General features: G+C 45.7%; 1 protein-coding gene and 1 non-coding gene across 6 annotated transcripts in view; both read right to left on the bottom strand.

The window, feature by feature from the left end:
• The window catches only part of ALDH1L1 (aldehyde dehydrogenase 1 family member L1), a 105,383-nt gene that overhangs the window by 38,153 nt on the left and 41,107 nt on the right, over nt 1-26,123 (bottom strand). For 4 of the 5 annotated variants that reach the window (XM_078351880.1, XM_035273944.3, XM_078351879.1 and 1 more), the window contains 8 exons: nt 18,181-18,330; nt 15,739-15,973; nt 14,737-14,902; nt 12,663-12,764; nt 11,816-11,905; nt 10,725-10,862; nt 8,175-8,300; nt 5,734-5,825 (listed from right to left, as the gene is read on the bottom strand). In XM_078351880.1, the coding sequence (XP_078208006.1) occupies nt 5,734-5,825; nt 8,175-8,300; nt 10,725-10,862; nt 11,816-11,905; nt 12,663-12,764; nt 14,737-14,902; nt 15,739-15,973; nt 18,181-18,307 (1,076 nt within the window). In that variant the 5' untranslated portion in view covers nt 18,308-18,330. The remainder of the gene's footprint in view (nt 1-5,733; nt 5,826-8,174; nt 8,301-10,724; nt 10,863-11,815; nt 11,906-12,662; nt 12,765-14,736; nt 14,903-15,738; nt 15,974-18,180; nt 18,331-26,123) is intronic. The other variant, XM_078351881.1, reaches the window with a different exon arrangement.
• Nucleotides 17,611-17,772, bottom strand: LOC118148238 (U1 spliceosomal RNA). Its single transcript, XR_004735001.2, has one exon. It is a non-coding gene; the product is annotated as a U1 spliceosomal RNA (small nuclear RNA).

Below are 26,123 nucleotides of genomic sequence, written 5' to 3'. Positions count from 1 at the left end.
ATTATAAATTCATACACACCTAACACTGCCCCAAAATATGTGAAGCAAAAATTAACTTTTCTACAATAGTAGTTAGATACTTAGATGCCCAACTTTCAATAATATATTCAAGAATAAGACACCTGAACACCACAAACCAATCAGACATATACAAAACACTGTTCAAGAAGAGCAGAACATACATTCTTCTCAAGGGCACATGGAACAGTCTTCAGGATAAACCACTTTTTAGGCTATACAATAAGTCTTAATATATGTAAAAATATTGAAATCTTACAAAGTACCTTTCCTAATCAAAATGGAATGAGACTAGAAATCATTAACAGAAGGAAAACTGGAAAATCCACAAATATATGAAAATGAACTAGCACACTCTTAAACAACTAATGGGTTAAAGAAGAAAACACAAGAGAAACTAGAAAATGCTTTTAGTCAAAGGAAAATAAAAAGACAACATTTCAAAACTTTTAAGACATAGGAAAAGTAGTGCTAAGAAAGATGTTTACAGTTGTAAATATATGCATTAGAAAAGAATAAAGACCTTAAATCAGTTACCTAAGATGTACACCTTAAAGAACTAGATTGAACAGTAATCTAAACTCAAAACTAGTAGAAGGAAGGAATAATTAAGGTTAGAACAGAGATAAATGAAATAAGAGACAAGAAAAACAATACAGAAAATCAACAAAATTAAATTTTGATTTCCTGAAAATATCAACAAAATTAACAAACCTTTAGCTGGACTGACCAATAAAGTGAAGGATCAAATAACTAGAATCAGAAATCAAAGGGAGACATACCAATTTTACAGAAATAAAAAGCATCATAAGAAAATATATGATAAATGGTAACTAGGTAAAGTGAACAAATTCCCAGAAACACACAATCTATCAAAACTCACTCATGGAGAAACAGAAAATTTGAATAGATATGTAACTAGTAAGGAAACTGAATCAGTAATCAAAATCTTTCCAGCAAAGAAAAGCCCAGGGCTGAATGGTTTCACTGGTGAATTCCACCAAACATTTGAAGGGAAATTAATACCAATTTTTCTCAAACTCTTCCAAAAAACTGAAGAGAGAATACATCCTCAACTCTATCCGTAAGTCCAGAATTTACCCTGACACCAAAGCCAGACAAACCTACAACAAAAGAAAATTACAGATCAATATCCCTTATAAAAACTGAGGCAAAAATACTCAACAAAATGCTAGCAAACTGATTTCAGCAGCATTTTAAGATTACATACCATGACCAAGTAGGATTAATTCTCAGAATGCAAGGATAGTTCACCTATGAAAATCAATCAGTATAACATGCCACATTAATGGAATGAAGAGAAAAACACATGGTCATCTCATTTAATGCAGAAAAAAAAACTGACAAAATTCAATATCCTTTTTTGACTAAAAAAGCACTCAAACTAAGAATAGAAGGAAACATTCTCTCTATAAAGAGGCCATATTTGAAAAACCCACATCTACCATACTCAATGGTGACTGAAAGCCTTTCCCCTGAGATCAGCAGCAAAATGAGGATGCTTGCTTTCACCACTTCCATTCAATATAATATAATAGTCCCTCCTTACACTTGGGCCGGGGGCAAGGGGTTGTTCCAAGGCTTCCAGTGAATGCCTGAAACCAAATAAAGGGCTGAACCCTACACTGTGCTTCTCGACTTATGATAGGGTACATCCCAAAAACCCATTATAAATTGAAATTGTTGTTAAGTGGAAAATGTATTTAATATCCCTAACATACTGAACATCAGAGCTTAGCCTAGGCTAAACTTAAATGTTCTCAGAACATTTACATTAACCTACAGTTGGGCAAACTCATCTAATACAAACCCTATTTTATACTAAAGTTTTGAATATCTCATACAATTTATTTAATACTATACTGAAAATGAAAAATAGAATTTTATATGGGTTAACAAGGTATAATTTTTACTAAATTTGTATCGTTTTTACATCATTGTAAAGTCAAAAAATCCTAAGTTGAAGCATCCTAAGTCGGGGACCATCTGTATATTCTACACGTTTTCTGATAACATCAGTGGCTAAGTGACTAATGGGCGGGCAGTGTATACACCACGCTTAAAGGGATGATTCACATATCAGGTGGGATGAAGTGGGACAGCATGAGATTTCATCGTTCTATCAAGTGGTGTGCAATTTAAAAACATACGAATTATTTACTTCTGGAATTTTCCACTTAATAGTTTCCAACCATGATTGACCATGGGCAACTTAAATTACAGAAAGCAAAACCACAGATAAGGGGAGACTACTGCACTGGAAGCTCTGGCCAGGGCAATTAGGCAAGAAAGAAACATTAATCCAAATTGTGAAGGAAGAAGTTAAATCATATCTCTTCACAGATAACATGATTTTATATGTAGAAATCCTTAAATGGGCCTTAAATGCCTCACCCTGTAATTCTAGCACTTTGGGAGGTCAAGGTGGAAAGATCATTTGAGCCTAGGAGTTCAAAATCAGCCTAGGCAACATAGCAAGACCTTGTCTGTACAAAAAATTGTTTTAAGTTAGCTGGGTGTAGTGGTACATGCCTGGAGTCCAAGCTACTCAGGAGGCTTAGACAGGAGGATCACTTGACCCCAAGAATTTGAGGCCGCAGTGGGCTATGACCACACCACTGCTCCATCCTGAGTGACAGACCAAGACCCTATTTAAAAAACAGAAAAAGAAAACCTTAAATATTCTGGACCTCCAAAAAAACTGTTAGAGCTAAGAAGGGAATTCAGCAAAATTGCAGGTACAAAAATAACACAAAAAACAGTTGCAACTTCATATAGGAGCAATGAACAATCCCAAAAGAAAATTAAGAAAACAATTCCATTTACAATGGTATCAAAAGAATACAATAAGAATAAACTTAACCAAGTAGGCAACAGAGTTGAACACTGGAAACTACAAAACATTGCTGAAAGAAATTACAGAAGATCTAAATAAATAGAAAGCCATCTGTGCTCATGGACTGGAGAACTTAATATTGTTAAGATGACAATACTACCCAAAGTTATCTACAATTTCTATGTGAACTCTATTAAAATCCCAAGTGATATTCTGCAGAAATTACAAAACTCATCTTAAAATCATGTGGCACATCAAGGGACTGTGAATAGTTAAAACAACCCTGAAAAAGAACAAAGTTAGAGGACTCACATTTCCTGATTTCAAAATTTACTACAAAACTACAATAATCAAAGTAGTATGATACTGGCATAAACATAGATATATAGACCAATGGACAATATAGCCTCGAAATAAGCCTAAACATATATGGCCAACTAGTCTTCAACAAGGGTGCCAAGGATACACAATGGGAAAGCGATAGTCTCTTCAGCAAAGAGTGCTGGTCTCGATCTCTTGACTTTGTGATCTGCCCACCTCGGCCTCCCAAAGTGCTGGGATTACAGGCATAAGCCACCACGCCCGGCATGCAAATAGTGTTGGAAAGACTGGATGTCCTCATGCAAAAGAATGAAATCAGATCCTTATCTGGCCCCATACAGACAAATAATCAACTCAAAATACATGGAAAACTTAAAAGTAGGACTTAAAACTGTAAAACTGGAAGAAAGCCCAGGGGAAAGTCTTCATGACATTGGTCTTTGCAATGATTTATTGAATATCACACCAAAAGAACTGGAAACAAAAGCGAAAACATACAAGTGATATGCGTCAAGGTAAAAAGCTTCTGCAAAGCAAAGGAAACAATCAGCAGAGTGAAAAAGCAACCTATGGAATGCGAGAAAACATCTGCAAACCATATGTCTGATAAGACGTGAATCCCTAAAATGTGTAAGGAGTTCCTACAACTCAGTAGCAAACAAAACAAATAATCCAATTTACAAATGGGCCAAGGCTTGAGCAGACATTTCTCCAAAGAAGACAAACAAATGACCAACAGGTATATGAAAAGATGCTTAACATCACTAGTCATGCAGAAAATGCAAATAAAAACTACAAGGAGATACCATCTCATCACTGTTGGGATGGTTCTTGTTCAAAAGGAAAGAAGAAAAGGGGAGAGGAAGGAAGGTAGGAAGGAAAAGAAGTATTGGCAAGGATATGGGGAGAAAGGAACCTTTGTGCACTGTTGGTGGGAATGTAAAATAGTGCAGCCTCTATGGAGAACAATATGGAGGTTCCTCAAAAAATTAAAAGTAGAACTACCATATGACCCAGGAATCTCACTGCTGGGTATTTGTCCAAAAGAACTGCAATCAGAATCTCAAATTCCCATGCACTTCCATATTCATTCACAACAGCCAAGATGTGGAAACAACACAAATGTCCATCAGCAGATGAGCAGATAATATGGTCTATCTGCACAATGAAATAGGATTCAGCCATAAAAAGAAGGCAATCCTGCCATGTGCTACAATAGGGCTGAATTTTGAGGACATTATGCTAAGTGTAACAAGCCAGTCCCAGAAGGACAAATGCTGCTCGATTCCACTTGTATGAAGTACTAGAGTGGCCAAGCTCATCAGAGCAGAAACAATGGCTGTTGCCAGGGCAGGGGGAGAAGGAAATGGAGCTGTTCAATGGGTAGAAAGGTTTAGTTGTCCTAGAAAAAGCTATAAAGATCTGCTGACCAACACTGTGCTCATAGTTAACAATAAATGTACAGTAATAATTTTAAGAGGGTGGGTAGATGTTGTATTATGTGTTTTTGCCACCATCTTTTTTTTAAAAAAGGACATACACTCTTAACTATTTACAGAAAAGCAGTTTTGCTTTCTTTGCATCCTCAGCTCAGTAGCTCTACACAAGGCACAGCCTGGTCTCTGGACACCATTCTCTCAGGTGTCTGACATTCTTCCTCTTGGCATATTTTTTACAAAACAATTATTCTAAACTGCGTACTGCCTCACACTGACTTACTAGAGGTCCACAGTGCCCACAGTTTCCAAGCGCATAGGCCCAACTTAGCCCACTCAGCCCCAACTCATATGGATGGTAGATTGCAAAACTGGCCACAATGCCCACCCCTGCAGTCACAGCCTTGGCCATGTGAAGGTGCAGCACCTACTAGTAAGAGGTGGAGTTTCTTTCCCCACCCCTGGAGGCTGGACCTGTTCTATGACTCATTTTGGCCAACAGAATGCGATGAACATGATGTGCTAACTCTGAGCCCAGGCCTCCCTGGGCTCCTGCTCTCCCTCCTGGAACCCACACCACCACCACAGGACCAGCCAGGCCCCAGCTGACTTGGCAGATCCTGCCCTTATGTGAGCCCAGGTAACAGCAACTGAAACTGACACAAATCAGCTGAGCCCAGCACAAACTGTCGACCCATAGAACTGTGAGCTAACGATATGGGGTTGGTTTGAATCTCAATGTTTTGGGGTGCTTTGATGCACAGCACAAATGAGTTGGCATAATGCATAACCCCAATCCTCCCCATAAACTTGGCCCTGCTCTTCTGTATCAACTCCTCCCAAGTTGCTTCCTAGAACTTCCCTGGAGAGGCCCCATGCAACTCCACCCCTTATACTATCCTCATGAAGACCTGCAACCATTTATTTCTGCTGCCCCGGACCAAGTGTGCATTCAGGAGACCTACACACTGGCCCTTCCTGGGTACCTGGCCCACATGATCCATGAGTGTAACAAATGGTTGTTTCCTGCCGCTCAGTTTTGCAGATATTTGTGATATAGCACCAAGTACCTTGGACAGGACCCTCCACTCCTTGCCTTACCTCACAACGTCCACAGATGCAGCCCCCGACTTGAAGAAATCAGTGGAGTCTTCAACCTCCAGGACATTGGGGAGGATCCGCTGCCAAGCACTCTGCAAAACAAGGCCTCATGAGAGGGTGGCCCGGGGGAGCTGGGGACAAGTGCCACTCCAGGACAGCAACCCTTGAACAGACTCGTGGACGGCCTGGGGCTGGAAGATGTTGCCTCTTCCCAGGAGACTTAATGGTCCAGTAGCAACCGCCTTCTAGCGGAGAAGGAGCTGCCACAGCCCAGGCCCCTCTGATGCTGGCCGCTGTCCTCATGCCCACCTCACCTTGACCCTCAGCTTCTCTGGGGCCTCCATGGCAGTCCAGCTGGTGGAGGACAGATGTGCCAGGCCTCTTGGCATGCTTGAGGACTAGAAAGGCAGAGTCCAGCTACTCCTGAGCCCCACTTGCCTTGGTGCTAGTGTCCAAGTTCTGGTGTCCCCAGTGTGACATTGATGACTGGGTGTCGTGGCAGCAGGCTGGGGACAGGGTGGGCCTCAGGGTGACTATGAGGCTCACAGATGGGCTCAGAAGACCTGGGTCTTGACCTCATCAAGATGCTAACTGGTCTGTGTCCTATGAAGGATTGAGTCTGGGACCTATAGAAGGCAGCAGTGCCCAGCTAGCCAGCCTTGTAGATGTGGGTGCTCAGCCAAGGCACCCAGTAAGGCTATCCAGCAGTCAAGATGGAACAATTATTCCCTAGGCAGGCTGCTGGTGAGGCCCAGTGGGACAGGAGCCAGGAGGGGCCCCAGCAATACCAGGCCAGGTCCCCACTCTCTGGATGAACTCCAGGCCATTGTTAATCATGGGCCCCAGTTGGGGTGGTGGGGGGGTGAGGCATGAGATGCTGGTCCTTGCCCAATCAGAACCCGTCCCGCAATACCTGGCACAAGCACCCGTGACTCTGGCTCTCCTCTTTCTTTCTTGGAAAAATGTCATGGATCTGCCCTTCCCATCCTCAGGGGACCATTAACAGTAAACCAAGCCACTCATTGTCTGCCACACACCTGCTGCCTGCTCCTCCAGGCCTCTGCTGGGCTCTCACCTGCTGACGACACCTGCCCCTGACCCCCCAGCTAATATTTAAGTCCTGGGCATCCTTAAGGGTCCACCTTCTGTGTCATCTGTCCCCTGAAACCTTCGCTGGCCACTCTACTGGCAGGATCTACCTGCCTCAGGCCACACCGCTTGAGGCCACCAGTCGTCCACCGCTGGATAGCACCTGCAAGACACAGGGCCCTTATCAGACGGGAGTTAGAGCCATGGAGGGAAAATGTGGCAGACTGGTCACGGAATGCACCACGAAGCCACAGTCCACTGAGCCATGAAAACGCAGGCAGCCCTTCGGTTCTGACCGCAGTTGTGTGAGGATTCCATGTGTGAGGCAGGCAGAGAGTATGGACTACAGGGAGAGTCAGCAAACACAACGTTGTGCCATGGGCAGCACCCGCCCAGCCTCAGCTCAGGAAGGAGTAGGTGGTAGTGGCCCACTACCTGCAGAGCCCACAGCTACAGGCCAGGCCCCTCCTCCAACACTGGGTAGCTACACAGCCCCAGATTGGCCTCTCGTTGTCTTGGCCATGTCCCCTCTACCCCATTGGTCTCCAGACACACTGGCTCTCAGTGCCTGTGGATCACACAAGTGCCTCACGGCCATCCTTGCTGAGCCCTGCCCCGCATCTGCTGTTAACATCCATGGTCCCCAGCTGTGTCCGGCTGACACTACCCCACACCCCCTGGGCTCCAGCTCCAGTGCCCTCCCATGGCGGCTTCCTGAACACAGGGAGGCCTCTGCCCTGTTCGGGCCTTGTTCCTTCTCTCTTGAAGGTCTTCCTGCAGATCTTTACTCTCCATCCAGGGGAGAAGAATACAGTGGGAGGGAACAGGAAGAGTCAAGAACAAATTCCAGGCAGTGAGCATGGATGGAAATTCAAGTTGAGAAGACTGAGTTTCAGAGAGGAAAGCTCCCTACAACATCACACTTGGGCAAAGCTGGACTGGAGCCCAGGTGTGCCTCATGGGCAGCCTGTGCTGGTCACAGCCCGGGATGCTGCCTCTGGCACGGCCATTATGGAAGGCTGTAGTGCTTACATTCTAATCACAGGGACATGAGTTTGACACCTGACTCTTTGAAATATTCCAGGAGCTTCTGTTTCACTTGTTAACTGTTGACAATGAGCCCTTAGAAGAGTCAGACTGAATTGGCCAGATCCCAGGGCTCCAGTTGCAGAGGAAGGAGGAGCAAGAAGACAACAGAAAGCTCCAAGACAAGACAGAACCAACACTGCACCTGGGGCCAATGCAGACACCCTCAGAGGCGGGCACTGCCAACTCTGGGGAGTGTGATTTGCAGAGCACATGTGCACTGCACACCTGTCCAGCTGGATGGCAGCCCTGGAGCTGTCTCTTACCCGCACAGCCTCCGCAATAGCCAGCTCCACCTCCGTCAGCTCAAGGGCACTGCTGCCTTCCCCCTTAAAGAAGTTTGAGGCTGGGATCATTTTGCCATCCTCCAGCTGAATGTTCTTCACCAGCAGCTGCAAAAGGAAGGATTTCACAGTTCCTGGGGTCAGACTTGAGACAGTGAGGAAGGACTTCAGCACCGGGTGCTGTGCTGGGCACTCCAGCCTTGTCTCCGACCTCCAGATGAGGATGGAGCAGGGAGTCCCAGGTTTGTAATGAGGAGTCCAGAGTGGGGAGGCCACCATTACAGGTACACAAACTGCAAAGCTCGTGCCGCCCCCAGCTGCTCCATTTTCCATCACCCACCCCCACCACCCTTTCACTTTGTTTTTAAGTATAATGACTTTATTACTTCTATAAAAAAGGATTCCTGGGGATCAAAAAAGGAAAAAGTTATTCAGGCACCACATAGAAAGTCAACTGAGAAAAACAACTAATCCTGCAATCACCCAGTAGCTCCCAGAACCGCCACAGAAGCACCTGGAGAACATCACCAGATGTCTATCTGGGACACAGAGGTGGGAAGAGGAGAGGCTGAAAGAGTCTGGCCGCCCCTGCCGTCTACAGCTTCAAGACAGCTGCTCTTCAAGCTGGTCCCAGGTAGAGCCTGTATCCTGCCATCAGTTTAAGGGGATTCTGGCTGCCAGATGTGAGTGTCTGCCTCAGATTTATTGTATTTAATAACATGTTTGAATTGTTTGGGGCCTGCTTGTTTATCAATAGTTTTTTAACAAATGCCTTTGTTAGGGGCCAGAGAAAAAACATGTGTAATAAAAGAGTTATGGATAAGCTCATGGGTGGGTGCATGTCTCTATGCGTTAAGAGTGGCTATGTAAGAATGGCACCCTCTATGCATGCTCTGGCAGAACTGGAGCTGGCCTCCTGGCCTGACCCTCGCCCCACTGCCTTTTGAAGAGGTTCTGGAACTTTCCGCAAGCTAAAGCCCAGCCAGACCCCACAGGGAGTGCCTGAAAGATGTTTCAACCCAGGGTCTTCTGGGTAGATCTGTGGGGAGCAGCGTGTGTGTGCTCAGCTGGTCTCTCCTCACTCCCTCCCACCCTGAACACCTCTGGACAGTGGACCAAGCTCTTGTGAGAGCTGGTAACTAAGCTTCTTCTTAGACAGTTGCCTTCTTTGCATTGCTGTCTTTGCTGGTCTCTGGGCAGACGCTGTGGGTGCCCTGCGCAGACCCCTGTGGCTGGATGCCAGTAGCCTGGACTGTCCCCTTCTTGCTTGCTGTGGATGGATAAGAGCTCCTGAACACAGAGAGGCCAAGGGACTATGCCTGGTGGGTCCTCTACCCAACATCGGAACTGCTGAAATCAAAGGCTGCCGGAGGTGGGGACAGGCAGGTATAATTGGAGGGTGCAGTTAATACTCCAAAGCCCATCCTGAGAGCAGCACCAGGCTAGACTTCTCCTGAACCTTTACTTTTGCTTTGCTGTCCTCTGCCCTTACTGCCTGGCATGATTTTCTGGAACATTCCCTCAGACAGATATTCTCTTGCAACTGCATATATCAATCAAAACACTACACTGGAGACATCGACAGCAGCCTAGACCCTCCGACAGGGGAGCACAGCAGACTGGACACCAAGAGCTAGCGAAGGCCAGACCCCACACTGCCACGCCTCACTCCAGCTGGCAGGATACAGCAACACGGCTAGGGATACCGTGCCCATGGGGTTTGTCCAGACCCTGTCAGTGCGGGAAGACCCCACCTGCCCTCTCCCTATCCCCGGCTGCTCATGTGAGAAGGGGTAGTAGAGTGCATATTAACAGGGCGCTACCACGGCCAACACCAGCATCAGGGCTTTGGAGCCAGGATTTCAAAGTTTGAATCCCAGCTCTGCCACAGGCTAGCTTGAGTGATCCTGGGCAAGTTATTTAAATCTGTTTTCTCCCCTGTAAGGATATAATATTTGTACATATCTCATGGTGTTGTTGGGCAGATTAAATTTAATGCGTATAAATTGTTCTGGCATAAAAGGTGCTCCATCAGTGTTTGCTGGTACCGTAATTTATAGTCTGCTAATAACAAGAGCAGGTGGCTGGCATGGCTTCCAAGGCTCTGCTAAGTCACCATGGCATCCCCATTCAAAGAGATGGGAGCTGAGGCACAGAGGCTTAATGACCCCACACCCAGAGGTACTTAGATACTCTGATAGACCAGAGAGGCCCTGAGCCCAGGCTCCCTGGGAGGCATTCTCTCTGATTCTGGGTCGCCTGACACTCACACAGGGCACTCAGCCTGGACACGGTGCCTGGCCAGGAAGGGCAGGAAACCCAGTTTCCCAGAACAGAGAAGTGGGTAAACTGCCTTGGACAGCCTATGCTTGGGGCCAGCCAGGCAATCAGGGACAGAGCAGGCTCAGTGTTCCCTCCTGGGTCTGGTTTTTTCCATTTTCTCCAGAGGAGCCTAGGGTCTTCCTGTGAGGCTTGAGCCCAAGGACAGGAGCATGGGTAGCCTTGAGAAAGCAAGTGACTCACAACCCTTACCATTCTGTCATCATTCCCAAAGAGGATGAGTCCCGCTTTGGTGACCACCCCTGGCCGATGGGCTCCTGGAATAGGCAAAGTATCTCCCTCAGGCACCAGGCCTGAAGTGCTCAGTGTTGAGTTGAAAAATGTCAGTTTCTGTCAAGGGAAGAAAAAGCAAAAGACAGTGGGTGAGAAGAAGCCCCTGAAGCCAGCAGCCAAGGCAGGGCTGAGCAGGGCTGGAGGGGGGACCAGGGGCAGCTGAAACCTGGGAACCAGCTCAAAGCCCATGTGACCTCTGAAGCCCTTCCTCCTGGGGCACAAACAGGACGTGGAGGAGCCTCAGTGGCCTCAGAGAGCTGATGGCAGGGCTGCCTCAACCTCATGTACCCCATAAGACCCTTCTCCTTGGCCCATGGCCTCAGACATCAGGTGCACAGACTAGGGGAAATGTGCTCCAGGCATTATGGAGAGAGGCCACCTGCCCTCAGGGTGCTGCCAAGCAGTGGTCCCTTTGATCAGAAGATATATTTGCTAGTACAAAGGGCTCTGCATTGGTGAGGACAGCAGAGAGGCTTCCAGCCACAGTCCAGGCAGTTGGCTGGGGGTCAGGGGTCTGGACAGTATGAGACTGTGTGGGGAATAAGATAGCCCTAGAGGTTTGCACAAAGACCACCATATGCAGTCTTGCCATCCCTGATGCCTCACTAGAGCCTGTGACCCCCAAGGCTCCCCATATTCAGCATCTGGCCTGCCCATGCCTGGCCCTGAATGTGCTGCCCCACCCTGCCTGAGGCCAAGTCAGAGTCAGCACTGGGCCTGGGGTCTCTGCAAGCCAATGGTGAGACTCAACCAATACAGCTGGGTCCCAGGGGCTCTACAAGGGCCTGGAGGCCTCCAGCTATGAAGGACACCTATACTTTAGCTACTGGAGGCCGGATAGGTCTCTCATTCCCGGGGAAAGGCTGGGATGGTTAGGCGGTACCCAGTGGGAATAGGGGCCAGGGTAGTAGCTATTTATTATACCAACCAGTCCAAACATACATGATAGTTTTATGGTCAGTGGGATACACCAATGCACCTGGCTGGATTCCAGCCATGCAGGGACACACCTGTTCACAGGCCTCTGTCCAGGCTCCTGGCACCTTGTCGTTACCACGGATCCAGTTGTGAATGGCCTCTGCCGGCTGGTCCCAGTTGATCTGTGGGTAGCAAGGTGCGTGTGCTCAGCTGGTCTCTCCTCACTCCCCTCCCACCATGATGACATCTGGATAGTGGACCAAGCTCTTGTGAGAGAGCCAGTAACATCAGCTTCCTCTTAGACACTTGCTGGAGTCCCTGAGCTGGTGTGCCCAGTTCTGGGTGCTCTCTGACCCTCAGTCTCTCATGGGCTGGGCAGACTGCAGAATGGTTTGGGGAAGATAATGTTCTGCTGCTGTCAAGATGGCTAAGACCCTACACAGAAGCCCCAGCACAATGTGCTCAGACCTGTCCTATAGGGCCCCACCCACCTTTCCTCAGTGGCAGGACTCCTGTAAGTCTCCACACAGCACCCCATCCTCATGAGCTGAGACACAGCCCACAGGCCTCTGAGGCTCCCAACAGGCTACTGCTCCAGAGACCTGCACTGTCTCATCTTGGAGACTGCTTGCACTATAGCTGACATTTTACCCCCTAAATCCTGATCTTTTCCCTACCTGTGGGCTTTGCATGCCCATTCCTCCTACAGAGGAACAGGAAAGAACCTGAAATGGACCCTGTTCCCTAACCTCCCAGGTGCCACAGGCCTCGTCCTCCACAGCTCTCTTCACACATCCCTGACCTGGGCTTCCCTCTCTTCTGGCCTCGAAGAATTACAACCTACACCATCCACGCTGAACCCCAGCCTCCTCAGGCTACCCTCTACATCCCCAGTCTGCTCACAGGCAGGCTTGGGGTGGGGAAGAACCCAGCACTCACCTTGGCAGTCTCCTTCTTCTGAATCCCCTCATAGGTGGCTCCTTCCTCAGGCTGAGGGAGTCTGGGGGCTTTGCCCTCAGCGATCAGCCTCACTGCCTGCACCTGGGGAGATCCAGTGGGTTGCCATCCCCATCAGGAGGACCTTGCCTCCCTCCCAGCCCCAGGGCCCCACACTAAGCCTGGACCCTTCCCCAGACTGAACAGACTTGCCTGGCACACAGTAGGTACCCAAGAAACGCCTGTCACATGAACAAGGGAGTCAGTGTAAACCCAACTCCTGCTGCACAAGGGACACAGACCCGCCCTCTCTACCTGGCAAAGGCGTAGATTACATAGATCTCACATCTTCTGAGATCTTAGCAGATTATATAAACTGTAAAGCCCTGCAGGTATAACACAGACACAGATGTCCATGTAGCTGTCTAAGCCTTCTCTGCCTTGTAAGGAGAGTGAATCCTGAGCCCTGTGGTGGGCTCAAAGGTGCAAGTTTGGAGGTCAGAGATAAAGCAGGAAGTAGTTTCTCTGTGACAGGAAAGAGGAAAGTGGTGGGAAAGGAATCAGGGGAGAAGGAGGAGAGCCAAGGAGCCTGGGTCCACATGAGCAAGAACCTAAGGGAAGAGACTAGGAGGTGCCAAAAATGGGAAGTGATGGGTGTCAGAGCACCTGAGGCAGGGCTGTCAGATGGAGCCATCTATGGTGATGAACAAGTTCTAAGTCTGCACGGTCCGACACGGTAGCCAGAGGACTTGGAATGTGGCTGAGACTGGGGAACTGAATTTTTCAGTATAATTCATTTTAATTAATTTAATAGCTGCATGTGACCAGTGGCTGCCTTGTTGGACAGTGCAGCTTCAAGGAGTATTTGAGTTGCTTGCCATGGAAAGCACAGGTAAGCCCCTTCTCTGTCCCACTAAATCTCCAGCAAGTTTACTTTGCTCACTACTTTTGTGAGCTGGTCCGTCTGTGCCAAAGACAAGTTTAACATAACTAAAAAATAAAAGGCAATGGCCAGGAGCTGAGGACAAGGCGACAGTGGACGCTGGGGCTGCCCTTCCTACTGCTCCCAAAAAGCGAGGGCTCCCCAGGGTCTCCATCCCTCCTGTCCCCTGGTGGACAGCACCTTTGTCTCCGGCCCTGCCAGACAGCCTGCTCTCGGGCAGGGGCAGCAGCCCTCAGATAGGATTCCCCACTCCCCACTCCCCACTCCCCACCCCCCCCACCCCAGCTGTTGGCTCAGGCCCATGGTCTGCCACCCTGCCTCTGAGCAGTGCCACCTGCCAGGGTAGCTGAGCCACCTTGCCACTCAGGCCATGTGACCACAGGGCACAGCCTTCTCAGCTTGCTGCAGCAGGAAGTATGTGACTGAGGCAGCCTATCAGAGCACTACATCGCCCAGCCAGTGATTGGTTCATGAGGATCACATGACCCCAAAACTGGCCAATCAGAATCTTCCCTGATTTGTGATTGATGAATTCCAGGAGAAAGAGTGTTTTATCAGAACATTCCATCACCCCAGCCGTTGATTGGCTGATGAGGATCACAAGACCCAAAAACTGGACAGTCAGAATCTCCCCTGATTTGTGATTGATGGAAGAGCATTTCTCTTTTCCTGGAATCAAGACTTAGAATCCTTGAGCTACAGTGGCTATCTTACCTCTAATTCAGGGCAGCCAAACTGAGAATGAAGCTAATCACACAGAAAAAAGCAGAATCAGTGAGTCAAGAAGGGGAGAGAAATAGAATCCTAATGACATCATGGCTGAAGCTCTTGGATTGAGTAGGGCATGACCCCATCCCTGCCTTTAGCCTTGTCTATTAAATGGGCCCCAAAATGTCCTCTTTTGCCAAATGCTTTTTGAGTTGGGTTCTGTGCGTTGTGAGCAAGAGTTCCTCCTAATACAATACACTGTTTGTCCTAATCCTGCCTCAGAAACGTTGAAGTGAGAGCTCTCTCCCTCTAGAATCCTGAATTTGGGAAACAGATTCCTGGCCTCCAGGAGCAATGGGCTGGTTCTAGGGAGGGTGCTTGAGGGTGCATCGGGGTGGGCAGGGCAGGGAGGCTCCAGGCCCTCACCATCCCTTTGATGCCTTCTGGGAAGAGGAAGCGGTTGTACAGCGTGCTCACGGTGTCATCCGGCAGCACCTCGCACTCCTTCTGCAGCAGAAGGTCCCCGGTGTCCAGACCATCATCTGCCCAGAAGATGGAAAATCCCCCTTTCTTATCTCCGTGAATGAGGGTCCTAGGAAGCAAAAGAGTGAAACCCGAAGTCCTCAATGAAGGGCCACAGAGGATGCCCTGGGTGCAGTCCCATGGCCCCACCACCCTTCAGGAAGCCCTCTCTCCCCAGGGGGAGGAGTGACACCAGTTCCAGCAGGAAATGGAAGAAGGAAAACAGTATGTATTGATGCCAACCATGGGCCAGGAATTGTGCTAAAAGCCCTATATGCCTTACGTAACTGAGTCCTCACAGCAGAGATAACAGGTATGGTACACTCGGTTTACAGATAGGGTAACTAAGGCCCAGAAAAGTGAAGTAACACCAACAAAGATCAGAGAGCATGAATTCCAACCAATCAGTCTGACTACGAATCCACTCTCTTTCCTCAACTCAAATATACCTTGTCAACCCATGTGTTGTCTTCTTGGGACTTCTGTCACCTCAGACTACCTTGTGGAGGCCATCCTTTGCTCCATCTTTATCTCTTTCTACATACTGCGCTGCCTAGAGCAGCAGTAGTGGAGGTTGTAGGACCCCCAGCCCAGCTGGGTCCTGGCCCCTGTCCTCCTGGTGCCCTCCCTATCCCAGCTGGGGGATGGGAACACTGACAGTGCCAGCTTCTCAGATAACTGTGGGAATGCATAGTGCTTAGCAACACCGGCTTCCAGTGCTCTAGAGCCTTCTCTCATTGATAACCTTGCACAGCCTGTTCTGTGGCTGACATCTGGCAGCACAGGACAGGCACCTGAGTGATACCCACTCTGCAGCCCTAGAAATGCTTTGGACTAATGGAGAGCAACAAGTCAGAGCTGATGGAGGGACATGTAAGCCCTATATGTGTTTTTGCTCCATCTCACCAGTTGATGGCTGAGGCCCCTCGGTGCCTGGGGAGCAGTGACGGGTGATATATGATAGAGCCGTGCCGGGGGGCATTGATGATCTCCATAGGGATGAACTGGCTGCAGAAGGGCAGGACATTGAGCTCGGCCCCCAAAGCCTGGTATTTTGCCACCACATCAGGCAAAACCTGTCCTTTTGCACGCCACCGGGCGAACTTGAATACTGGCACTCCATCCTTCTCAGCTTGCAGACCTGTGGGACGGTGGATAAGAAATGGCCCCTCTCTATCACCCACCTACACATGGCCACCTGTGCCTTCCCTGCAGAGCAGTTAATGGGCCTGCCCTCTCACCCCCACCCCAGCCAGGTTCCATCAGACAACACAGACGGGACGCATCGGCCAAGCATGAGGCTCTGGGGACTGCCCTGGCTGCACTCTGACTTCTGCTGAACCCCAGGATCTCTGAGTGCCTTCCTCTTCCAGACCCCAGATGGCTGACCTCTACCCTTGCTCCTCTCCTGAGGCCTTGCCATCCCCATCACTGAGCTTTTGTCTCCTGGCCCCTCTACTGCTCTCTCTTTGATGGGGACTGGCCCCCTGCTAATGGCATTTCTGCTTTGTCAGCTGTTTCCTGAGGAAGGAAGATGGGGAAGAAAGGCGACAAGGGCATCCTCACTCCTTTTTGTCTAGTGGGTTCCTGTCCTATGAGCCTCCCCCGGCCCAGCTTCTTCATCCCAGCCACAGTCATTCCTTCCCAGAGTAATGGCTAAATCAGTTTTTCCGTCATCTGCAGAACTAGCCTCAATATGTACACACGTGTATACGCATACGCACATACACACACACACACACACACACCCCAGAGGCCCAGGTACAGCCTGCAGGGGCCCCTCCTCCTGCCCAGTCACCAGCACACCCTCCTCAAAGGCCTGGATTACAGGCCCAAGCTCCCAAGTTTTTGTAGTTAAAGCTTCCTCCTTCATCTCAGCCTTAGAGTGGGCAGCTGCTTCTTGCAGTCACTGTCCCCGATAACTTCAGGCTCTCTGCCTTCCACTCTTCAATACCCAAGGAACACTTCCTTGTATTCAGTTCTCTGTTAGAGCCTCTGGTGTGATGTTTTGCCCCTGACTAGACTGGCCCTCCTCTTTGGCCTCCTTTTCTGTCACTCTGCCCTGGTGTCTGGTGGTTTTGAGGGAGGGTGGAATGTGATGTCAGCAAATTGGACTGCACTTGCAAAAGCTGTCTCACAGTGACCAATGAAATATTGCTGCAGGACATCTGAGAGCAAGGTCAAGTAGGAGACCCAGCCACGCTTGCTCTTGGTCCAGGGTCAGCAACTGCTGTGAGTGGTCACTTAGCGGCTGGGTGTAGGACCCAGGCTGTGGTGGGGTCAGGATATGTCATGGTTCACTTTTGGCCATATCCAAGACTGAAGCCTGACTGGCATGGGATGGTGGGTGCTGGAGCTGATTCTAGGGTCAGGCTGCAGCTTCTCCATTAAGGGAGGCTGGCTATTCCTTAACAAACCATACTTCTGTGCCTGGCCAGGCCTACAAGCCCCCTTTCCTAATCCTGGCCTTCTATCCTTAAGCCCTGCCCCACAGCCTATCTCCATCAGGTCTGAGAAGGACCAGTCAGTGTTCCTAGAGGGTCTGTTCATCCAAGCGGAGGCCCCTGCATCCTGCCTGCTGAGGTTCCCAGCTCAAAGGCAGTGGTCCAGACCTGTGATTCTCAAACTGTGCTCCTTCTTGTACCAGAGACACCAGTAACCCCCAGGTACTTGTCAGAGGATAAAAATTTTAGACTGCACCTCATTCTGAATCAGAAACTCCCAGGGTAGGCTCAGTACTCTGTGTTTCTTTTCTTTTCTTTAAAAAAATTAAAATGCCAGGGGAGAGTGCAAGTGCAGTTCCCCATTACCACAAATTATGCAGTCGATTCTCCCACATTTGGGGAAATTGCAGGGGTCAGCACATCCAGAGTACAATGTAGAAGCCTAGCCCTGGGAAAACCACCTTCGTGATCGGGTCTCTCCCTGCCAGGTGAGTAGAGTACTGTGTGTTTTGACAGCAGCCCCAGCAATGGTGATGCCATTCATGCCCACCTTTCAGAACATAGACCCCCAGTTCAGAACATGGAGCCCTTCCCAAGCATGGATGCTGCCTCAGAGAAGCTCTGTGTGGGACCTGGGACCAGGCAGGGCTTCTCTACAGCCCTCTTCCAGGACACTAATGCCACCCCATAATCAGGTGGGGAGGGGATCATCACTTTATTCCAACAAAGCCCACCAGCCAGTTGGCACTGGAGCAGGATTCAAGGTAGACCGCTTATGGCTGCCTCCCAGCCAGGGCAGAGGCCCCAAAGACTTTGGCTCTCAGCCTCCCACCCACTGCTTCCCCTCGGCCTGGGCAAGCCGGCCGCCCTCCATCGGCTTCCCTGTTGTGGGCGTCTCACTCACCCAATGGGTCAGCCTTCCCATCCTTGTCTGGAACAGTGAACACACCCACCACTTCGTGGCCCTCCTTCCTCAGGTGGCAGTAAACTTCCTGGCCAAACAGGCTCTGCCCAATCACTGCAATCTTCATGGCAGTAGGATGGTTGGAAGGACCTGGGGAAGGAATAAGGAAACAACTAGGCAGAGATCGCTGGTTCAAGCCAGGGCAGCTGATGGTACCTGGTCTGCTCTATCCCAATCCCCTCTGTGACTCTGTGGGAGGCAGGACACTGAGGGGAGACTGCCCCTGTAAGAGGGACCAGGGGAAAGATCTGCACATGACCCAAAGGATCGCTAATGCCAGGATATTCAATGCCACAGTGGGTGAGCTGGATATGGATTGTAGAATTAGGGGATTCCCTTTTGAAACCTTCCAAACTGGAACAGAATGCTGGTTGTCAAGATGTTTGAGATGTATTTGAGCATATTTCTGTAACTAACCAGTTCTATGGCCTTGGTCAAGTCACTCTTGTTCATGAGAAAGATGCCACAACCCTTAAATGACTTTCAGCCTAGAGATTAGGCTTATTCCTCTGAGCCAGGAGCCACAAAAGGAGGAAGGGGAGCCCCTGTTGAAGGGGCTGTCCAATTGAGTTGCAACAGAAAAGGGGGCTGGGCAGTAGACCTGAGGATGAAGGTGGTAGAAAGTGAAATGGGGTTCCACTAAGGAAGATGTGTGGGATGAAGCATAGCTAATTATGCACATTCTCTAAAGATCAGTCATTCATTCACCTCACGCATATTTGTAAAACCTAAACCATTATTATTATTATTATTATTATTTTATTTTTTTTTGAGACAGAGTTTCGCCGTTGTTACCCAGACTGGAGTGCAATGGCAGGATCTCGGCTCACTGCAACCTCTGCCTCCTGGGTTCAAGCAATTCTCCTGCCTCAGCCTCCCGAGTAGCTGGGACTATAGGTGTGCACCACCATGCCCAGCTAATTTTTGTATTTTTAGTAGAGACGGGGTTTCACCATGTTGACCAGGATGGTCTCGATCTCTTGACCTTGTGATCCACCCGCCTCAGCCTCCCAAAGTGCTGGGATTATAGGTGTGAGCCACTGCCTATAATGTATTATTTACTTAATACATTACTTTAAATTGTCCATTTGCCAAAATAAGAATTTTTAGGAAATTTTTATAAAAGCAGAGTATACTTCATACATACAGAAAGTGCACAAATCATAGATATGTAGCTCAATGAGTTTCACAAACCAAACACATCACTGTCATCATATATACACAAACATGTATATATATATATATATATATATATATATATATATATATACATACACATCCTCTTTATATGTATTCATCTTACATAAATGGAATAATACAGTGTTTTGCAGATTTTCTCCCTCAACATTATCTTTGTGGTTGCATGTAGTTGTACTGAGTTTATTCTCATTGCGGCAGAGTATTTTGTTATGTGGATGTCCTGAAGTTCATTTACTCACTCTACTGTTAAGGGAATTTGGGTAGCTACCAGTTTGAAGGTATTACAAATAGGATGCTATGAAGATTTTTGCACACCATCTTCATGGTACATATGCACACATCTCCGTCAGGTATGTATTTAGCATGGAATTCCTGGGTTATAGGTATGAAAATTTTCGGCTTTAACAGATCATACCAGTTTTCCAAAGTGGTTGTACCAGTTTCCACTTCCATGTGCTCTCCACCTTGGCTTGTGTCTTTATTTTAGCTCTTTTTCTACAATGAAATTCAGCTGCCTCATTGGGGTTTAATTTGCAATTCCCTGGTGACCAATGAAGTTGAGCATCTTTTCCTATGTTTCTTGGCCATTTGGATATCCTTTTGTGGTAATCGTCTCTTCAAATCTTTTGTCTATTTTTTCCATTGGGTGGTTTTATTCTTATTGAAAGGGAGTTTGGTGGTTTTTTTTTTTTTTTTTGAGACAGAATTTCGCTCTTGTTACCCAGGCTGGAGTGCAATGGCGCGATCTCGGCTCACCGCAACCTCCGCCTCCTGGGTTCAGGCAATTCTCCTGCCTCAGCCTCCTGAGTAGCTGGGATTACAGGCACGCGCCACCATGCCCAGCTAATTTTTTATATTTTTAGTAGAGACGGGGTTTCACCATGTTGACCAGGATGGTCTCAATCTCTTAACCTCGTGGTCCACCTGCCTTGGCCTCCCAAAGTGCTGGGATTACAGGCATGAGCCACCGCACCCGGCCCGGTTTTATTTTTAAATCATCTAGACTGTGAGTTCTTTGTCAGATATGTGTATGGAAAATATCTTCCCTAATTCTATGGCTTGCCTTTCTCATCCTCATATAATGTCTTTTCATGAACAGATGTTCATAAATTTAACATGGTACATTTTATCAAACATTTCCTTTACGGTTAGTGGTTTTTGTATTCTATTTTAAAAATCTTTGCCTACTCCAAGTTCATGACGATGTTGTCCTTGTCGTTCAAGATCTTTATTGTTTTGCCTTTTACATTAGATGTGCAATCCCTCTGGAATTGGTTTTTGCATACAATGTAAGGTAGAAGTCCGGAATTTTTTTTCCATATGTATATAAAGTTAGCCCAGCACTAGTTACTGAAAAGACACTTCTTCATTGAAAAGGAGCATACATGTATATGTCTACCTTTGAATCTTTGGTCAGTTTGTCTAAATTTGCATTTAGTATAGCTTTAAAATGTTTTCATTGTAATAGTGAAGATACATAACATAAAGCTTTACTGTAGCCAACCTACCTAGTAGTTGTGAAGTGGTATTTCCTTGTGGTTTTGATTTGTATTTTTCTATTGAATCAGGATGTTGAACATCTTTTCATGTGCTTTTTGGTCATTTGTATACCTTCTTTGGAGAAACGTTTATTCGAGTTCTTTGACCCATTTTAAAAATTGGTTTGTCTTTTTTATGTTAGCAGATAGAAATATAATTGATTTTGTACATTGATGTTGTATTAATCAGCACCTTAATTGATTCACATATAAGTTTTTATATAGTGTAGATTCTTCATGGTTTCCTAAGTATACAATCATGTTACGATATTGTTTTATTTCTCTCTTTCCAATCCTGAAGTCTCTCATTTCATTTACTTCCTTTTTGTGCTTATAATTTATCTACTACAATATTGAATACAGATGGTGATAGTAGATCCTGTCTCATTCCTGTGACCTTGGGAAGAAACCATTCAATATTTAATCATTGGTTATCTTTGGGGAATTTTGGTAGATAGACTAGCATATTATGAAAATTGTCTTATTAATATATTTCTGGCTGCCAATCATGACAAGGAGTAGTATGCGTTTTGTTTTGTTTGGGTTTTATTTTTTTTTTGAGACGGAATCTTGCTCTGTTGCCCAGGTTGTAGTGCAATGGTGCAATCTTGGCTCATTGCAACCTCCACCTCCTGGGCTCAAGTGCTTCTCCTGCTTCAGCCTTCCGAGTAGCTGGGATTACAGGCATGCACTACCGACCCCAGATAACTTTTCTATTTTTAGTAGAGATGGGGTTTCACCATGTTGCCCAGCTGGTCTTAAACTCCTGACCTCAGGTGATCCACCTGCCTCAGCCTCCCAAAGTGCTGGGATTACAGGCGTGAGCCACAGTGCTCAGCCTTTATTATTATTTTTTAATCTATGCTTGTAAGAAATATTGACATGAACCAGTCCCAGTGGCTCACCACTGCAACCCCAGCACTTTGGGAGGCTGAAGTGGGCAGATTGCTAGAGGCCAAGAGCTCAAGACCAGCCTGGGCAACATAGTGAGACCCCATCTCTACAAAAAATACAAACAAATTAGCTGGGCATGGTGATGTATGCCTGTAGTCCCAGCTACTTGGGAGGCTGAGGCAGGAGAATGACTTGAGTCTGGGAGATTGAGGCTGGAGTAAGCCAAGATCCTACCACTGCACTCCAGCCTGGGTGGCAGAGTGAGACAGTGTCTCAAAAAAAAAAGCAAGCTGGATAAGGGCAGAGTGAAAGAGAAAAAAAGGAAGAGAAGAGAAGAGAAGAGAAAAAGAAAAGAAAAGCAAAGAAAAATATCGATGTGTCAACTACTTCAACTACATTGAACAAATGTCCTATTCAGGTTTTGGTGTAGCTTTCTCTTTTTTTTCAACTTTTAATTTAGAAACAGGGGGTGCACGTCCAGGTTTGATATGTGAGTGTATTGCACCCAAGTAGTAAGCACAGTACCCAGTGGAGTTTTTTCAACCCATTCCCCTACCACGTTTGGCAGTCTACAGTGCCTGTTGTTCCCATTTTATGTGCATGTGTGCTCAAAGTTGAGCTCCTACTCACAAGCGAGAACATGCAGTAACTTGTTTTCTTTTTCCTGCCTTAATTCACTTAGGATTATGGCTTTTAGCTCTACCTATATTGCTGCAAAACAGGCTTTCACTCTTTTTTATGGTGTGTAATATTCCATGGTGTATATGTACCCCATTTCATTTATGCAATCCACCACTCTTGGGCACCTAGGTTGATTCCCTGTTATTGCTGCTATGAATAGTCAAATGATGAACATACAAGTGCTTGAGTCTTTTTCATATAATGATCTATTTTCCTTTGGGTATATACCCAGTAATGGGAATGCTGGGTTGGAGGGTAGTTCTAAGTTCTTTAAGAAATCTCTAAACTTTTCTTTAAGAAACTTCCACAGTGGCTGAGCTAATTTACATTCCCACCAAAAGTATATAGGTGTTCTCTTTTCTTCATAGCCTTACCAGCACTGTTGCTTATTGACTTTATAACAGCCATTCTGACCAGAGTAAGATGGCATCTCATTGTGATATTAATTTGTATTTCTCTAATAATTAGGAACATTTTAAAATTTTTGTTGGGTGCTTTGTATTGTATATCTTTTTTTGGGAAGTGTCTATTCATGTCCTTTGCCCATTTTTTAATGGAGTTATTTGTTTTTTGCTTGTGGATTTGTTTGAGATTCTTAGACATTCTGGATATTAGACCTTAGTCTGATGCATAGTTTGCAAATATTTTCTCCCATTCTACAGATTGTCTGTCTGTCTGTCTAATCTATTAATAGTTCTTTTGCCATAAAGAAACTCTTTAGTTTAATCAGGTCTCACTTGTCAATTTTTGTTTTTGTTGCAATTGCTTTTGGGAACTTAGTCAAAAATTCTTTGCCAAAGCCCATATCAAGAAGGGTTTTTCCTAGGTTTCTTCTAGGATTTTTATAGGTTGAGGTCTTACATTTAAACCTTTAATCCATCTTGAGTTAATTTTTGCATGTGGCAAAAGAGTCCAGTTTCATTCTTCTGCATATGGCCAGTCAGTGATCCTAGCATCATTTATTGAGTAGGGAGTCCTTTCCCTGTAGCTTGTTTTTGTTGGCCTTGTCAAAGATCAGTTGGTTGTAAGTGTGTGGCTTTTAGAGTCTTCTATTCTGTTCCATTGATATTTGTATCTGTTTTTATACCAGTACCATGTGTTTTGGTTACTATGACCTGATAAAATAGTTTGAAGTCAGGTAGTGTGAGGCCTCCAGCTTTGTCATTTTTCCTTAGGATAGCTTTGCCTACTCAGGCTTTTTATTGATTCCATGTGAATTTTAGAATAGTTTTTCTAATTCTGTGAGGAACAATGTTGGTAGTTTCATAGGAATAGCATTGAATCTGTAAATTGTTTTAGACAGTGTGGACATTTTAACAATATTATGTCTCTCAATCCATGAGCATGGAATGTTTTTCCATTTATTTGTGTAATCTCTTATTTCTTTCCATAGTATTTTATAGTTCTCCTTGTAAATATCTTTCACCTCCTCAATTAGCTGTATTCATAGGTATTTCATTTTCTTTGTGGCTACTATAAATGGGATTGTGTATCTTGATTCGATCCTCAGCCTGTACATTATTGGTGTACAGCAATGCTACTGATTTTTGTACATTTATTTTGTGTCCTGAAATCTTACTGAAATAGTTTATCAGATGTAGTAGCCTTTTGGTGGGGTCTTTGAGCTCTTCTAAATATAGAATCATATTGTTGCTGGAGAGAGATAGTTTGACTTCCTCTTTTCATATTTTGATGCCTTTTATTTATTTCTCTTGCCTGATTGCGCAGGCTAGGACTTTCAGTATTATGTTGAGTAAGAGCGGTGACAGTGGGCATCCTTGTCTTGTTCCAGTTTTCAAGGGGAATGGTTCCAGCTTTTGGCTGTTCAGTATGATGTTGGCTTGGGGTTTGTCATAGATGGCTCTTATTATTTTGAAGTATATTCCTTTGATGCCTCATCTGTTGAGGATTTTTATCATGAAGCAATGTTGAATTTTATCTGAAACGTTTTTGTGGACTACATCCTCAAATATATTTTCTGTATCTATTGAGATGATTATGTAGTCTTTGCTTTTAATTCTGTTTATTTGGCAAATCATATTTATTGATTTGTGCATGTTAAACAAGCCATGTGTCCCAAGAATAAAACCCATTTGAGCATAGTATATTAACTTTTTGATGTGCTGCTGGATTTGGTTTGCTAGCATTTTGTTGAGAATTTTTGTGTCTATGTTCATCAGGGATATTGGTCTGAAGGTTTTTTTGTTATTGTTGTGTTTTTTTTTAATGTCTCTGCCAGACTTTGGTCTTAGGCTGATGCTGACTTCATGGAATAAGTTAGATAGGATGCCTTCCTTTTCAATTTTTTGGAATACTTTCAATAGGATTGGTATCAGTACTTCTTTGTCTGGTAGAATTCTGTATGAATCCATCTGATCCTGAGCTTTCTTCGGTTGGTAGTTTTTTCATTACTGATTCAGTTTTAGAGCTCAATATTGGTCTATTCAGCATTTCAGTGTTTTCCTGGTTCAGAGTTGGGAGATTGTGTGTTTCCAGGAATTTATCCATTTTCTCTAGATTTTCTAATTTGTGTGTATATAGTTCACAGTATTCTCTGAGAATCTTTTCTAATTTCTGTGGATTGGTGGTAATGTCATCTTCGTCATTTCTGATTATACTTATTTGGATCTTTTTGTGTGTGTGTGAATGCAGCTAGTGGTCTATCAATCTTGTTTTTTGTTTGTTTTTGAAAAACCAACTCTTGGTTTCATTGATCTTTTATATGGATTTTTGCATATCAATTTCATTCAGTTCTTTAATTTTTACTTCTTTTCTTTGACTGGCTTTAGGGTTGGCTTTTTCTTTTCTTCTAGTTCCTTTAGGTGAAGTCAGTTTGTTAACTTGAGATCTTTCTATTTCTTGATGAAGGCATTTAGTGCTATAAACTTTCCTCTTAACATTGCTTTTGCTGCATCTCAGAGATTCTGGTAGGTTGTGTCCCTGAGTTTCATTAATTTCAAAGAATTTTTGTTTCACTTCTGCCTCAATTTCAATTTTCATGCAGGAGTTAAGAGCAAGTTGTTTAATTTTCATGATTTTGTGTAGTTTTGAGATATCTTCTTAATATTGATTTCTAATTTTTATTGTCCAAGACTGTGCTTGGTACGATTTCAATTCTTTAAAATTTATTAAGACTTGCCTATGACCAAGCAGGTGGTCAATATTAAAATATGATCCATGTGCAGATGAGAAGAATATATATTCTGTGGCAGTTGGATGGAGTGTTCTGTGGATGTCTATTAGGTCCAATTGGTCAAGTGTTGAGTTTAAGCCCAGAGTTTCTTTCTTAGTTTTCTGCCCCAGTGGTCTGTCTAATGCTGTCGATGGGGTGTTGAAGTCTCCCACTATTATTGTGTGATTGTCTAAGTTTTGTCATAGGCCAAGGGGAACTTATTTTATGAATCTGAGGGCCTCAATGTGGGGTGCATATATATTTAGGATAATTAAGTTTTCTTGTTGGATTGTACCCGTTATCGTTATATATTGTCCTTCTTAATTTTTATTGGTTTAAAATCTGTTATATCTGACAAAAGAATAGTGACTCCTGATCTTTTTTGTTTTCCATTTGTA

Source organism: Callithrix jacchus, chromosome 15 (genome assembly GCF_049354715.1).
Source record: "Callithrix jacchus isolate 240 chromosome 15, calJac240_pri, whole genome shotgun sequence".
NCBI lineage: Eukaryota > Metazoa > Chordata > Mammalia > Primates > Cebidae > Callithrix > Callithrix jacchus.
The sequence above is the reverse complement of the archived record's forward strand: the minus strand, read 5'-3'. Positions and strand labels throughout refer to the sequence as shown.